The 16,582-nt window shown below is 32.3% G+C and overlaps 1 protein-coding gene across 2 annotated transcripts; it reads right to left on the bottom strand.

Annotated features, from left to right (window-relative positions):
- Positions 1 to 7,940: 7,940 nt before the first annotated feature.
- On the bottom strand, positions 7,941 to 15,838 carry LOC18600669 (UTP--glucose-1-phosphate uridylyltransferase). Of its 2 annotated transcripts, none has more exons than XM_007031258.3 (22): positions 15,701 to 15,838; positions 15,435 to 15,540; positions 15,291 to 15,338; positions 15,085 to 15,176; positions 14,891 to 14,981; positions 14,700 to 14,760; positions 14,524 to 14,601; positions 14,387 to 14,437; positions 14,208 to 14,281; positions 13,215 to 13,287; positions 13,051 to 13,108; positions 12,893 to 12,939; positions 12,732 to 12,797; positions 12,026 to 12,058; positions 9,895 to 9,947; positions 9,753 to 9,828; positions 9,625 to 9,681; positions 9,452 to 9,535; positions 9,270 to 9,368; positions 9,081 to 9,185; positions 8,300 to 8,371; positions 7,941 to 8,215 (listed from the first exon to the last, which is right to left on the bottom strand). In XM_007031258.3, the coding sequence occupies exons 2-22, from the start codon at positions 15,485 to 15,487 to the stop codon at positions 8,189 to 8,191; spliced, it is 1,398 nt and encodes a 465-aa protein (XP_007031320.3). In that variant the 5' UTR covers positions 15,488 to 15,540; positions 15,701 to 15,838; the 3' UTR covers positions 7,941 to 8,188. The 2 variants fall into 2 exon arrangements, with proteins under 2 accessions (XP_007031320.3, XP_088661519.1); XM_088805393.1 differs by having other exon boundaries at positions 15,690 to 15,747.
- Positions 15,839 to 16,582: the final 744 nt, after the last annotated feature.

The raw sequence follows: 16,582 nt of genomic DNA, 5'->3' as shown, positions 1-16,582 counted from the left end.
GAAATTTCATGTAAATTGGGCTCACCCTTTCACTTAGTTTAGGGTTGCCCTTTGGTGTTAATCTTGGCTTAAGAGTTATTTGGATCCCCATAGTGGATAAATTTGAGAATAAACTAGCTGATTGGAAAGGTAAATTTCTCTCAATTGGTAGGAGATTGATTCCTATTAAATATGTTCTTTCTAGTCTCTTAGTCTATCATATGTCCTTGTTTCGATTACCTCATAATGTTAAGGAGGCACTAGATAGAATTCAAAGAAGATTTCTCTAGTCTGGAGATAATTCGAACCGTAAAATTCATTATGTTGATTGAGATTCTCTTTATGCTCCTAAGGATAATGGAGGTTCAAGATTTGTGGATCTTCATGTCAAGAATGGTTCTTTCCTTAATAAATAAGTTTGGTGTTTCGATGAAGGGAGGGATTCTTTTTGGAGATATGTTATTGCTAAAAAGAATGGTATGATTGCTAATTGTCTGCTACCTTCCCGTCGTAATTATCAAAGGATGTCATATGTATGGAGGAATATCATTAGCCAGTCACTAGATAATGGTCACTTTTCAGATTTGGTGAACGCAAGTATTGGTTTTCTTCTAGGTCAAGGTGATTGTATTAAATTTTGGCAAGATATTTGGATTGATAATCTCTATTTTTGTGTTGCTTTTCCACTAATTTTTGCACTTGTTTCTAACAAAAAATTTTCCTTACTTGATTTTGGCTCATGGATTGACGATTTTTGGCGTTAGGATATTCCTTTAAGAAAAGACCTTTTTGATTGGGAGAGAGATCACTGGAAGCAATTAATGGAGATTTTAAGCAATGTTTTTCTTGATAAAGAGATGTTGGATAAGGTCACATGGAAAGAGAGTTCAAATGGTCTCTACTTTGCCAAATCTTTTTGTAGATTGGTTGTTGGTAATGTTGCTAATAATCGACATATGTGGAAAGAGGTTTGGGTTAACCTTGCCCTTCCTAAAATGGAAGTTCTTTGTTGGCATGTTCTTAAAGGTTAAAGACTGTTAAAGGAGAGCCTTTAAGGAAGGGAGTCATTAGACATTCTTAAGGAAAATTGATTCCTTACTTCTCGCTCGAGGTCGACCCAAGTGTTGATGAGGCATTCACCATTGACAAATTTTGAATACCACCATAATGTGGCATCCCCAACAAGATACATCGTGGCCATTGCCACCTTTTCTTTTGACTCAATGTGGACATGTCACGACCCATTTTTGGGAGTCCGTGACTGGTGCATGGACCTAGACAAATATAGCTTGCTAGACCTAAGTAAGCCTTTTACATCCATACATAAACTAAAAAAATCATATTGTACACATAAATTTTGTGTCGAATGTTTTAGACTTGAAAAATTAGGAGACAAATATCAAATATTTATTTATATATCAAACGTGAATTTACAATATCTAGGATTCTTTTCCAATAGAGAATATCTTCTAATTAGTTTCTTCAATCCTTGTTTTAGGGTTTATGATAACTTGATCTTGAACGAATATCTTTTCTAAGGGTTTTATGCCTCGATCTTGAATTTGCTTCAAGGGTCAACGACTTGATCTTGAATGAATATGTGTTTAAAAGGTTTATGACTTGATCTTGAATTAGTTTTAATGGTTTACAACTTGATCTTGAAAGAATATTTTCTACAAGGGTCTACGACTTGATCTTTAATGAATATTTTCTTCTAGGGTTTTATGAGTCTTATGACTTGATCTCAGCCTCAGGGGTTTACAACTTGATCTTGAATGAATATTTTCTACAAGGGTCTACGACTTGATCTTGAATGAATATTTTTTTCAAGGGTCTTATGAGTCTTATGATTTGATCTCGACCTCGAGGGTCTTATGAACAAATTAGAGGCTTTGCTTCAAGGGTCTTATAACTTGATATCGACCTCAAGGGTCTTCTGACTTGATCTCGACCTCAAGGGTCTTATGAACAAATTGAAGGCTTTGCTTCAAGGGTACTCTGACTTGATCTTGAAACGAACAATTTGGATCACTTGGACTTGTAGATTGGAAATCTAGAGAGGTTTTGGTCTTTAGATATTCCTTTTTAGATATGTGGAACTCTAAAGGCTTTGGTCTTCAGAATCTTCCTTTTTTCTTGGATATGTGGAACTTTGGAGGCTTTGGTTCTTCAGAATTTTCTTCTTTCTCCCTTGATCTTTTTTCTTAGTGGTTCGTCAATTGGCTTGAAGGAATATTGTATTTGTAGTGTTAGATGAGAGATTTTCATGAAAATTTAGTTTCTTTGAATTTATCTTTAAATTATTTTAATTTAATTAGAGATAAATCAGATGACTCATAAATGATCTTTTGATTAGTCAAACTCTGAGTCTTTGAGTTTTGATTGGTTGAATTTGAGTATTATCTTTAAATTATCTTAATTTATTTAGAGATAAATTGGATGATTAAATTTAGAATTTATCTCTAAATTATCTTGATTTTTTGAAAATAAATTGGATGACTATTAAGTAAATTTTGCTCGGTCAAATTTAAATATTATCTCTAAATTATCTTGATTTATTTAGAGATACTTAGATGACCAATAAGTAAATTTTAATTAGTCCAAATTAAATATTATCTCAAGAAATAAATATATATGACTCATAAGTGAATTTTAATTAGTCTAACTACGTGTTTTTTAGATAATTCAACCATTAAATTAATTATTTTATGATTAATTATAAGGCTATCTTAAATGATATCTTCAAGTCCATATAGCGGTAAGTAATTCGTATTTAAAAAATATCTTCAATTTACTAATTTTGAACATGTGGCATTTTGTAATTGGATAACAAGTTTTCTCCTTTTACACATATAAACCATTAAACATTCATTCATATATCACATAAACTGTAGAAAAGCGTCATCACATCAATCATTACAAAATGTTGGCTTATAACGTGTGGAAAAGCTCACATGCTCATATCATGTCATTTCAAACATAGTTTAAAATCATCTCATTAAACATGTACTTGCACCTTGATGCTTAACTGGGCCTTAGCCATGAAAATATAAATCAATAAAATATGCACAATGCCATGAAAATCTACAACTTTATAATATGTTCAACATTCATAACATAAACATATATAAAAACCAACTCATCAACGAAACATGAAACGACCTCTAAGCTGTAAACAGCTGCTAGATCACCTACCGAAAGAAGAGGAACAGATTACGTCCCCATAACACTGATTGCTAGTAAAAAAGCTATCACTAATCTACCAAAAAAAAATGGGAAACTAATGTGTGAGTCATAAAGACTCCGTAAATGGATATGATAAGTGAATAAGTCAAGAAGTTAGAGCTTTTACACAAATATAACCTCTAAATAACCATGCATGTATAATCTTTCAAATGCACATTTATCAACTTTGCTAAAAAATATATTTCGAGCCTTTGAACTCATAATCAAACCTTTTGAATAAAATATTTGAACAACAAAATATTGAAAATAGATTTACATCAAATCTTTGAGTGTCTTTCAAAGCATTTAAAAGCCATATAAACCTTTAGAATAAAGCCTAAGTGTAAAACCATTTATAATACATAAAAAAAGGGCTAACATTTTCATTCTATGCTTGATGTCTAAATACCTTCAAGGGAGGTGTCGAGAATCCTGGATGCGGTCTCGATATCTCCTTTAAAGGTATCGAGACTTCTTTCACAGAATGCTTTCTTAGCATTTCGTTTCATAGGTATCGAGACTTCCTCTTTCTAGACTTAATATAAGTTTTACATCTTAACTTTCATCCATAATGGGCTAAGAAAGCTCTTTCTAAGCATCTCTAACATAACATGTATTAGAATAACTTAGCAACTTACATTTAATCAAGTTAATGATCAAGCTAAGGTCTAGCTAGTGACTATGAAAATGTCCACATCTTATAAGACATAATGGTAATGGTATGGCCCTTTATTACCCATGGGATTGGTAATGGTATAACCCCCATTAACCTGGACAAATGTGGCGCACGTAGGAATGGAATCAGCGCTTCACTCCCGTTCTCATAAAAAGATCGTAATGGTATAGCTTCCATTACCCATAGAGCTCATAGTTGTCAATGGTATAACCCTCATTAACGTGGACACCCTATCATTTTATTCTGAACTATCAATCATTACATACTCATCATATAGTTCATCATTCTCATTCAACGTTGTCATGTATATGGCATTTTAAACATGTACTCATACTTATCTCATATAGCATATGGAATCATCATCACAGACATTGCAACATAGCATATATCATGTGCTCATTCTTATCTCATATAATGTGTGGAATCATCAACACATACAATGGTAACTTAGCATACATTATGTGTTTGTTCTTAACTCGTGTGGTATGTGGAATCATCAATACATCCAATTTCAACTTAACATACATGCATTTTATACATATCTTATTGAAATGGTGGTTTGGTCTAAATCGATTGAAAGGACTTATCCCCATTATTGAAAACTAATATAATATATATATAAGTTTGAAAACTCTTTCAAAACATGGGTTCAATCACAAATATATTTTCACCTTTAAAATGGGAATAGAAATCATGTCAACCAACTAACTCATCAATTCATGCTTTTAGCTTTACATACTAAAATAATTTAAAAACGATATATCTACTCACTTTCTTGAAGCGTATTGAACCTTTTCTTGACTTTCGATGAGTACTTGGCTTCTCCAAAAATACCAACGTTTTCTACATTGCCTAGCAACATTTAAACAAGTGTCAATAACATCCTTAGCATCATAAATAGCATTCTAAGTATAACCTTGAGTATAAATCTCCAACTAACTTAGTCCAAATCTCTATTTATTTTTCTATTCATACTTTCAACCATAGTCTAGTCTCCAAAACTAATTTTAATTAGTGATAGCTTTCCCTTGATGAGCTTATTATGCTAGAAAATGTTTGAAACCTAGCATTTGAGATAAAAAATCACATTTTTAGGACTTAACAGAAGTTTTAGAGAAAAACTCGTAAACATAATTGCTGAAAAATCATTCGCTTACCTCCAAAATAATGGAAAAGGAGTTTAATGATTTGAAACCATTTGTTCTTTTAAGGAAAACAAATTTGAAGCTTGGAAAAGAGTTAAAAGAGTGAAAAACAAAAGCTTTGGCAGCAGGAATAGTGAGGGGAATGTTAGGTCTTGAAATTTGAGCTCTATTTAAAGGTGTGAAAACACAAGTTTATCCTTTATTTTTCGAAGTCTGACGTTGAAGTATTGATAGTTTGAGCTTAAGTTTCAATACTTTTGAAACAAAATGATTTTGTTTAGGGTATTTCAACCAAAGTCTCGATACTTTTTTTGAAAGTGTCAATACTTTCTTTTGAAGTAGTCATGTCTCAATACCTTATGTGAAGTCTCGAGACATTCTTCATCCCATGAATCAAGTCTCAATACTTTCAGCTAAGTCTCGATACTTTGGCTCCAGAATATTATTTTCTAGAGGAAAATCAAGTCTTTTTAACCCCATTTGAATCTTAACTTTCCCAAAACTTCTTTGATATCATTTGATGGGTATTCTTAAGCTAAAAAGTGTTCAAAATCATTTATAGAACTTCAAATCCGTAGCTCAACAAGTTAAGTTATACTTTCCATTCTTTAACTAAAAGGTGGGATTTCACATGACAGCTCGGAAGTAATGTTCTATATCAAAGAGGAAATTCTCTAGCTTTTTCACATCTCTAGTCCTTTTGTATATAGTACTTAGGCTCTAGCACTTTGGCTCTTTTTTCCCTATCTCCTAAGCTAGCATTGGAGATACTTGCAACAATCACCAAAAGATTTACTTGACTTTTTAATTGTCCAAACTTTCATTGGATAGTGCTCTTGACCCTTTAACATGGCCATCACGGTATCAAGCTCCTTATTCTCTGATAGTCCTCAGGTGCGCTTCGCGTTATCACCATGTTTGCTATTTTGCTTCGCACGTCTCGCATGCTATGACTCTTGGAGAACATGAAACCTGTGGATTGAATCTTGAGACTTAAACATGGTTCTTCCTAGCAACATGACAGATCTTTTTCTTCTCTGGAATGGCATTATTTTAAAGCAAAGGTGACATCCTATCTGGCACATGGCTTTTTATTCTATAATATAGACTATTTGGTTCTCTAGAAATGATCTTATTTTCAATGGGAAGCTCTTTGATATTTTCCAAATTTTTGATGTCATTAAACTAAAAGTGGGTTGGTGGGCTAAGGCCAAGTGGCCTCCTAAGAATTCATCTGTTATGGATGTTGTTAGTGACCCCTCTTATGCTAAAGCTTCTGTGGTGTTAAAGAAAAACAAACTAATGACTGATTGGATCAAGCCTCCTAATGGATGCATGAAATTTAATGTGGATGAAACTGCTAGAGGCTATCCCAGGGATGCTGCGATTAGTGGAGTTTTGTGTGATAATAACGGTAGCATTAAGATTCTTTTCTCCAAATCTGTGGGTATTTTTTATTCTAATTTTGCTGAGATTTTTACTATTAAGGAAACCTTCCTTGGGCTAACACTCATGAACTTATTGTGGAGTCTGATTCTTCTAATGTTGTTCAATGGGCTAACGATCCTTCTCTTACTCCTTGGAGAATGAGAAATATTATGTGTTTGATGAATAATTTTAAACGTAAGCTGCTCAAATGGTTGTTGTTGTACATTCCGTCATCTGCTAATCAGCTTGCAGAATGTTAAGCCAAGGATGGTGTTGATCGTACAGATGATTTGGTTCAGTTTATCTATTGATCTTCGTTTTGTCTTATGCCCTGACTTTATTTCTTTTTGCTTTCGATGATGCTAGGCATTTTACTTTGGCTTGTGTTGCCCCTTTTTATTTTTTTTTCCTTTCTTGTTGACGGTTGTTTTTTGAAAGCAATTTGATTTGTCTTTGTTGTACTTGGACTGTTATTTTTGTGGAGTCTGCACTTCATTTGGTGTGATTCCTAATTAATAAAATTTTGCATTCTAAACAAAAAAAAAAAAAAAAATCCACCCATTTGCCACTTCTACCTAAGCACTTGATTTTTATAGGTTAAATTATACAATTAATCCTTATACTCTAATAAAGTGGTGGATTTAATCTTTATATAATAATTTATAAAAATTGAATTTTTATACTTTTTAAAATTGGCAATATTAATCCAATTACTAAAAGTTTTTAAAATTTTTTGTTATTTATGTCAACATGACTTTTTTTATTGATGTGACATTAAATATGATAGTCTATTAATGATAATGTGGTATTTTTTTATCTATTTCATAACACTTTTTTCACTACTTTAAATTAAGAAAAATAAAAATTCAATTTTTCTTTGTCTTATAACACTCTTTCCCTAAATCTTAAAACTCTATTCATATTTTTTATTTGTTTCTTTTCCAATCCTGTTTAAAACATTTACCTCATATTAAATAATTTTACACTCGCATTTGTAAAATTTATATCAATGCTTGGTTCATCATGTCAGCATTATTATTACATCATTTGTAAAATATTATATTATCATTATTATACCGTTAGATTCAATGCTACATCAACAAAAAAATACCACACTTACACAACTAAACATCATATCATATAAGTAATAAAAAATATTTATCACATTGACCGACATTATCAACATTTAAATTGTATAGAGACTTAATGTTTACAAATTATTGTACAAAGTCTAAATTCACAATTTTTATAAAATACAAGAACTAATTTTATAATTTGACCAATTTTATTCTTATTTTATAATTCTTTCGATTGACCATTTAAGAACGAAGATTTATCCTTCTCCTTTTGAAGATTTCATTTGAGATGATGTTTTCATAACAGAATTCCTTGGTTGATAGCTGGGAAAACCTAATCATCTTTCAAAATTGGAAATGCCTTTGAATGATAGAGAAATGATGTCCTTACTCCAAGTAGGAAGGGTGAAATTGCTAATAAGAAAAAGTACATAGAAGACAACAAAGTCATAGAACATTGGCAGAATACTGGTTTCACTCACATACAGCTCAAATAGTAAAGTTCTCGGTGGAACTCCCGCAAGATACAAACCAGATACTTCCAAGTACATGTATTTTATTTCCTATCAACAAGCATAACCATTGCAAGACCAAAACCAGACGTCAAATCTTCAAGACTCAACATGGTAAGCCCTACCAGAAACTTTGGCAGGCAACTCTTAGATGTCTTCGGGGCCATTAATTTCCTACGGACAAAATGGCAACCAATTAGCAAAACAAAACCAATAGCTTAATAGCAATAAGGAAAAGTCCTGCATGCCAGTGTTTACCTTGTTTTCAATTACAGCTCCGTCAGGAATCTCCAACTTCACCCCAGGTTTTGCAGCAATGCTCACTTTCCCCTGAAAAGATTCGGTTATAAATAGTTTCAATCAACAAGCTGATCAAATCAAATACTAATTCCGGTTTATTTGAACCTTGCTGACCTATCCTGATAAGTGCCAGAGGTAAAACTAGAAGCATTATGTTTAAACCTTTTGACAGAGGCTATATCTACAGCAAAATTTCCCATGATACTCTGGACCATCAAAGCAAAGAGCATCCAGCAACTGGATTTCGTTGCAGATGAAGTACCAAATGAATTATTTAAAAAAATAAGCATCAATACAGTTGTACACATTTTCTTCAACGTTGTTGCAAACATCGGCAATAATCAGGTTTTAATCTATTACATCATATTAGACACCATTACAGCCAAATCCATTAAAGTTATAAAATTGGTGAACCACAATACTTTAGAGCAATAATTTATAGCCATTTACAGCATTATTTACTTTCACAAAATTACTACCAGTAACTAAATAAGAGACCTAGGCTACAAGAACTATTCAGAAACTAACAGATATTTTGACCTATATTTCATCAAAAGGATCCAAATAATGGGAAATTCCACTAAACTTAATTTCAAGGACACCACATACAATCATGATAATATTTAATTTCAGCAAAAGCGCCAACTGATTCCTTCCTATATATTAGCCCATATGGCAGTAGAGGCAAAACTTCAAAACATACATCTAGGTAAACAACACCTGGAGCGTGTAAAAATACCTCAAGAATAACACCAGTACCAAACCATACGTCACCAGTCACCTTAAGGCTATCAAGATCAATGACGCTTGGGATTGACTTGAATCGACTCAAGAAGTTGCCAACCTGTTAAGCAAATTATAAACTATCAAGGCCTTTATGCGAATAGCATCCATAAGAAAGTGAAAGATAAACGCGACAAGTATTTACCTTCTTGAATTCAGGCCCCAATTCAATGGATGGGTTCGCAGGATTTGTTCTATCTTTATTCCGGATAACAAAGCCATCGATTAAGGTGTAAAGATCAGACTGCAAAACAGAATATGAGGACCTGTTAGGGGAGCTTCATATCGTCATCCAGGGTTGCAGTGTCAGTGGAAGAAGAAAATAACCTGAACAAGTAGCAAATCTGAAGTTGCCTTCACCGGAAGGAATCGTGATCGAGGTACATTGACACCAATAGCATGATCAAAGAACTTGTTCACACATGGAAATAACAGTTAGAAAAGTTTCAAAAAAATTTCAACATTTAATAAATCATAACCATAATTGGCACAATTTATACCCTAATTGCTGCACCAGCTGCAGTTTCCAGTTGAAGAACTTTGACTCCATCGACCTCCTACAGGTAATTTTATTATTTGAAAATCAGAACTCTAACAGAGGCAACATCATAAAGCAAAAGAAACAAACCTTTGGGTTTGGAATGATCTCCATCTTCAGTGCATCAGCTTCCACAAGCCTCTTAATTGCTTTCAGGTTCACCCACCTGAAACATAAATCATTAGTGCTAAACCAATAAGCAGTTACGACATATTAAGGCAGCGTGACTTACAAATTATTTGTATTGAAAATTTTAAATTTCTCTATTGACTTGAATTCATTGACCTGTAACAGAAAGAATAATGTCAACTATAAACCTGATAAAAGTTTTCTTTATCAGTGCAAACAGTGACGTAGAACAAACTATCTAAAATGAACACTTCACAAATAATCTGAAAATCTCAATAAAATTCTCCAAAGTAAAAATGGAAACACCCAAAATCTCAAATATTCAGATATAAAATATTAAAAATATCAAAATCTTAATTTCTCATAATCAAAAGCTTCAATATTTCATAGTTCAACCTACCAGGAAATGACAAAGGTATTTATAGGTAAACCCTAAACTATAGAAGAAACATCTTTTTATGGTCAAAACCATAGAACAAACTCAAAATACTAATGTAAACTTAAAGCCTTAATACTTGGAAAATAAGTAAAATACAAATCCATATTAAATAACCAAAATATATATAAAAATTACAATTGAATTCATAGTATGTAATAAAGTAGCACAATTACAATTATAAATAATTAAATTCTTCAAAGATTCCTTCCACCCTCCCGATAGCCTCAACATTGTTTAGAGAGAGAGAATTGAAGGCACTTTGCTAGCATAGGCAATTTAGATGCCTGCTGCCATGTAGAGGGGATGAAGGAATTTGTATGCGTCCAACACTAGACAGAGGTGTTGGATTCATTAGTCCTACCAAACAAAAACACGGGGGTTCATTGGGGTTTAGACTTTAGCAAGAGATCAAAATTCACATAAAGTTAGCACACTTGTAAGGCTATCATGTTGCCCCACTCACTTTAACACTTCCAAAACCAGTTATCATATTTAGACCTAACAGTTGCAAATCCTGTTAAATATTTACAAAAATAAGGCCCAAATCTAAAGACATGTTACACCTAATATTAAATCTTGTAAATTATCCAAAAAAAAATATTAAATCTAGTTATGTTCTTAGCCTCCGGCTCAGCCTTTCATCTCTCATGTTTTAGAAGTAATAGTTGCAAATAGCAAGGTAAATCTTGTTAAATTCTTAGTAAAAAAGGCCCCCAGCCCAATTTCTCCCTATATCTACCATGATCACTGCTACCTCTTGGAACTGCTATGCAGTTTGTACACAGTTCTTTTGCATCCTAGATCACTTAGGTACACGACCTGAATAGCCAAAATCATGGACCCAAATTGGTGGGTGAAATAGAAAGAAAGGGAGGTTGAAATCAGTAAAAGAAAGAAGAAAGGGGCGCAAAAAAGAACAATAAGAAAGAAAGGGAAAGTGAGGGTAGTAATGGCCAATTTTGTGCGATCAAAAGTTTTAAATAGTAAATAGTAAAGGGAAACAATAAATTTAAAGTTTTGAAGTTGGTCAATCTTGGTAGTTTCATGATATCAACCTCAGGTCCTTGTAGGAATAGGATAGTAAAGGCCAATTTTGTGTTAGGATGGGGAAAAGGGTCGCATGAAATTGAGAAAAATATAGTAAAATGGTTGGCAATAACTTGTAATTTTAGCGTTTAACCGGATGAAAGAAGATAATATGGGTTTGGTGATTGGTTTACAAAGCAAATACTCAGTTTCAAGGATTGGAAACAAATAAAAGGGAACTAAACTTGCCTGTTGGTCTGAGCAGTGACTACTACTTCACCGCTTAAACTATTGTTCATAGTTACAGAAAAGCATCTGAACAACTTCCTAAACATTGATTTCTTCATTCAATCTTAGCCTATAGGATATTCCTTTACAAATCCTAACTGCCCCCAAAATTTTTATCTTTGCAACCAAGTTAACCTAAACTTCAGCAAAATGTCCAACTTTCTAGCTGTTCAATATTTGTTAATATAGTAGATATTGTCTCATAAAAACTGAAGTCCATAACCACCCCAAAAAACTTTAGCTTTCTTACAAACATCTAATAAGAATAGATCACATAGTAATCATCCCCACTATAATTAAACGTATTTTATTAAAGGTGGCAAATCCAAGCACTGCCTAGCATCACTTGCCATCCAAAATTGTGATGATTCTAATATTAAAACCATGTGATCTCTATTAGAGATTAGAAAAGAAGAGTTAAAACCAATTGACGTAAAAGAAAAAATAGACAAGCAAAAGATGGGAGATCTGGATAACTTACATGTTCATCAGGGACTTGGGCGATTTCAAGGAGCTGAATCACATAAATAAAATCAAAATAAATAAAAGGTTGTTAGGCAATGTCTAAATTCATTCTGTTATCTTCCTTTCAAATGCAGAAGACGAAAAATGTGTTGTACACTAGTGCACAGTGGAGGGGAAAATATTTGTTTTCTTTCTCAGCAATGATTCACCATTAAGCATTAGAAAAAGATAACATTGCAAAAACAGAATGTATCATGATCCCAAAAGGAAAAAACTCTGAGACAATTAACTAAAAACAAAAGCTTAAGCAGGAAATTATTCAAAATTAACTTCAGTAAGCTTTTTGCTGCAGAAATCATTTCTGATTTTTCAATATCTAGAACGAGATTACAATAAACTCAGACTGTTTTTAGTTTTGTGGTAAAAGACAACAATAATTATTTAGTTTTCTAGGATTGGAAAATCTATTAACAAAATTTTAACAAGACAGTATGACATTGTTTATGCATTTGGTTTTTTTTTTTTTAAGGTTTTATGCATTTGGTTTATCAAGTCATTATCACAAAACATGCGAAATAGTAATTATATTCCAAAATCCTATTTATGCTGATTAAAAAGAAAGATAACAAAGCTTATCTTTGCAACCGCAGATACTCTTGTTTTGAAAAATTAAGGGAGGATTGATTAATAAATCCTAAAGAAAATAAGAGTTCATTTCATACCTGAACTTTTCCTTCATAAGAAATAAGAGTACCACCCTTCACATCAGCTAAGGTTTTGGGTGTAACCTACATAAACAAAAGTAATGAAGCTATAATCACGGAGCTAGGAAAACCAAATAACATTGCTTACAATGAGGAATTTTTTAAATAGTTTCCTGTACCTCCATACAGTATTCATTCTTGTTTTTGATCAAATGATTTAAGATTTCTATAGCATCCTGTCAAGGACTAAAATAGCCAGAAATAACTTGAGATTCGTGTGCGTGTGTGTGACTACTAACTAGAAAGCAGAGTTCATTAGAAACCAGAATGAGGATACTCAAGTCAACAATAGCACCCAGGTTGTCTGAGTTGGCAATAAACACATACTCCTTGCCCTACAATTAAAAATGAAATATAAATAAATTATCAAAATGAAATTTCCAATTCAATACATGAAATTTTTTCCAAAAAACAGAAATCACACTGCATTGCAGCCACAACCTGTGATAGGAAAGCATCTAGCTTGCCACTGTTCATTAAAGATGGAAACACATCACCATGGCCAGGAGGATACCTTCATCCAGAAAAAATTGATATTGTAAAGAGAAAAACACCAAATAAGCAATTAAAACAAGTAATCAAAAGCTCCATCATAATTCTCAACCCTAATCACTGCAGGACACTAATAAAACTAAAAAGCTGGAATAAATAATTTTCACATTGTGAACTATCCAAGTGCAGGCAAAAGATAGCATATTATAGAAACTATAGCTACATATTTGAAATCAATCAATCTGATGACTATATTACCCATAACTCAAACCATTCAACAGTGCAGAGTCCAGTGAAAACCTTAAAATAGAAGAGAAACATTCATCATTTAACATAAAATTCTATAAAATTCTTATACTTAATTTGCAAAAACTTTGATCCTCTTCAACCATGTTGAATCCTGTGAAAACCTTAAACTAGAATAAAAACATTCATCATTTAACATAAAATTCTTATGAACTTATGGGCCAGATTTCAAAACAACAAAAACAACTACTACTTTTCGTAGGAATGGCTTATAGCTTAGATTCAAAAGGAAAAGAAAAATGATTTTGAAAGGACTCTAAATATTAATGACACGTGAATTCCCCATGCTTTCCTGAATTACAACTAACCACTTAATCTTTATAATAAATCCATCTGTTTCTGAACCACTTCAAAGCTTCAAAATATGCCAAAGTTCATAACATGTTAAGAGGCAAATGATCAGTTCAAGTTTAACTACGAAGCTCAAAAATAATGAATACCATCTTCAGTGATTCACAGCTATTATTGAAGGCACATGAAATGAGACCAGCAGATGAAACTGCAAAATTTCAGGTCTTAAAAATTATGATCCATCTTTAGCTACAAGTATACCAATTAACCTTGCCAGGCTGGCCTTTGCATGGTAATAAAGTGACTAAATTAAGCGGAAAAGAAATAAATTAAGTGATAGGTTACCATCCATCTTTGCCAGCCTGGCCTTTGCATGGTAATGGAGTAAAATCTTCAACAACCAAACGAGGATATTGGCTCTATGATTATCCAAGAGATGAAGGGAAAAATCAGGGAAAGAAACTACAAGAAAACGATCTCTGTTTTAAGTTGTTGAATGCAAATTTGAAATCAATATCACCAACCTGATTAAAAGTATGAATCTCAATGTTTGAATTGGAATACTTCTCTACAATCTGCATTGAGCAAGAGTTATAAGAATATTAGATCCAATCTCTAACAAATATGAAAATAACAAGTCAAGTTACATAAAAGTAGGAACCTTCAGTGTGTCATCATGGGTGTTGAATGAGTTCATCAGAACCAATTGAACACTGCATCCGTATTTCGAATTAAGATGCTGGACAAAAGGAAAAATTGTCAGCTGAAGCTCCTAACATAAAACAAAAAGGAAAAAGGAAAGCAATTCAACAATTTATGAGGGGGAAAAGTTGATACCTCGATCTGTATAACAATCAGGTCAAGAAATGTCAAGCCATTACGAACTTCAATCACAGATCTGTGTTTTTTTTTTTAAAAGAAACAACAATAATTAGATATTCAGTAGTTTATAATTTTCTCTAGTAAGCAAAATATAGGAGTATATGATTCTTTATTTAGAGTGGATGGAATAGGATGAAAAGACATACTTGGGACCAGTACACCCCATTGTTGTCCCAAGACCTCCATTAAGCTTTAAGACAACAAGTTTGTCCAAAAGCTTCTTAGTTTCAGCTGGATCTGCATCAGTTTGTTTGCTTGTTAGTCAAAGATCAAATCAAATGCGATCCGATTTTCCTTTCTTCTTAAACAAAAATGGATATATATTGATTAATGTTATTACCATCAGGAATGGAAACCAAGGTATCATAAGGAACCACCACCTCATCAGTTGGTGTTTGGATCTTACTCCATTCTATGTGCTGCGCTTCTCCACTTCGATGTTTATCATTTATGACATTTTCAATATCAGAATTGGAAGCTAAATATAAAAATTTAGAAAAAGAAAAAAAAAACAGATCCAAAAGGGCTATTTTATTTTAATTTTACCTGAGATAGCGAGAGACGAGGTTGATGAATCCATTTTTCTCATTCTCACTGAAAAATCAAAGATTGCTATTATTGTCAATACTTGACTGATGAGTTATGAATGACTAATGATATCAAAGATGAGAGCAGAAGAAATTTGGAAACCTGATTTGAGAAAGAGAAGCAACGGCAGATTTGAGGTGAGTGAGCTTTTCCATTGAATTGGTGATGAGTGATGGCGGAAGCAACAAGGCTACCTATCTTTCTATCACTACGCAAAACCAAAACACAAAGGAAAGGAAACGAGAAATAAATTAGAAATGCCCAAATCAAATCGCCCGCACGTATATATATACACATAACATATGGAGAGAGAGAGAAAGAGATGTAGGAATAGGAGGAGAATGTTGCGTTGCGTACTATTGTCTCACCTTGGAAATGATCTCAAGCTCGTAAAATACGCATCTACACCAAATTTCGTTTTTTTTTTCTTTTTTCTTTTATCAAGTATATATGTTCCAGAAGCATGAGTACAGACAACACCTAATCGCAGGGATGGGTGACGGATGTGGCCCTTGACGCCATTAATACCACTACAAAATAATAAATAAAAATTAAAGGAAGATAAAAGGATTCCTTGAACTCTTTACACTTTAGTGTGAGATAAATAATCCATTAAAAATGTATTTGATAATTTATTTTTAGAATCTACTTCATAGAAAATTATCGATGAAAAAACGATGAAAATCTTAAATAACTAAAATGCTACGTTTTGAGTCAATTCCATTTAAGGAAGAATACATTATTGAATTACACTAATTTTATAGTCTTTTTTATTTTTTTAAACTTTTACCAAGGTAAAATATATCTAAAATCAATTCCCTCTGTATCTATCAAGTTTTACGAAATTTTAAAATTAAACTTTGATTTGATTGTATTTTTTAAAAAATTTAAAAATTTCTATTTTTTAAATAAAATTGATATTCCATAGTTTTAATACCAAAAAAGTAGGGAAACAGAAAATTAAAATTAAATATAAAAATATTAGATGTCCAAAAAGGGGAGAAAAGTATAATTTTGAATATCTAAAAAATGAAAAATGATCAGAGAATATGGAATGTAGAAGTATATACTTTATTTAACCCTTAATCGATTAAATTGTTTTAAACTGATAAAGTAAATTATTCATGTTCTAGAAGAAAATCTTTTTTATTTGCTTTTTCTTTTAAGAAGTTATACGTTTTTAAATTTTTATCTCGATTTTTTTGTTATTCATGACATGATTTTTCTTTCCTTTGAAAATAAATATACCA

This window comes from Theobroma cacao, chromosome 4, assembly GCF_053813885.1.
Source record: "Theobroma cacao isolate CCN51 chromosome 4, ASM5381388v1, whole genome shotgun sequence".
Taxonomy (NCBI): Eukaryota; Viridiplantae; Streptophyta; class Magnoliopsida; order Malvales; family Malvaceae; genus Theobroma; species Theobroma cacao.
This window is presented reverse-complemented; position numbering and strand designations above follow the sequence as displayed.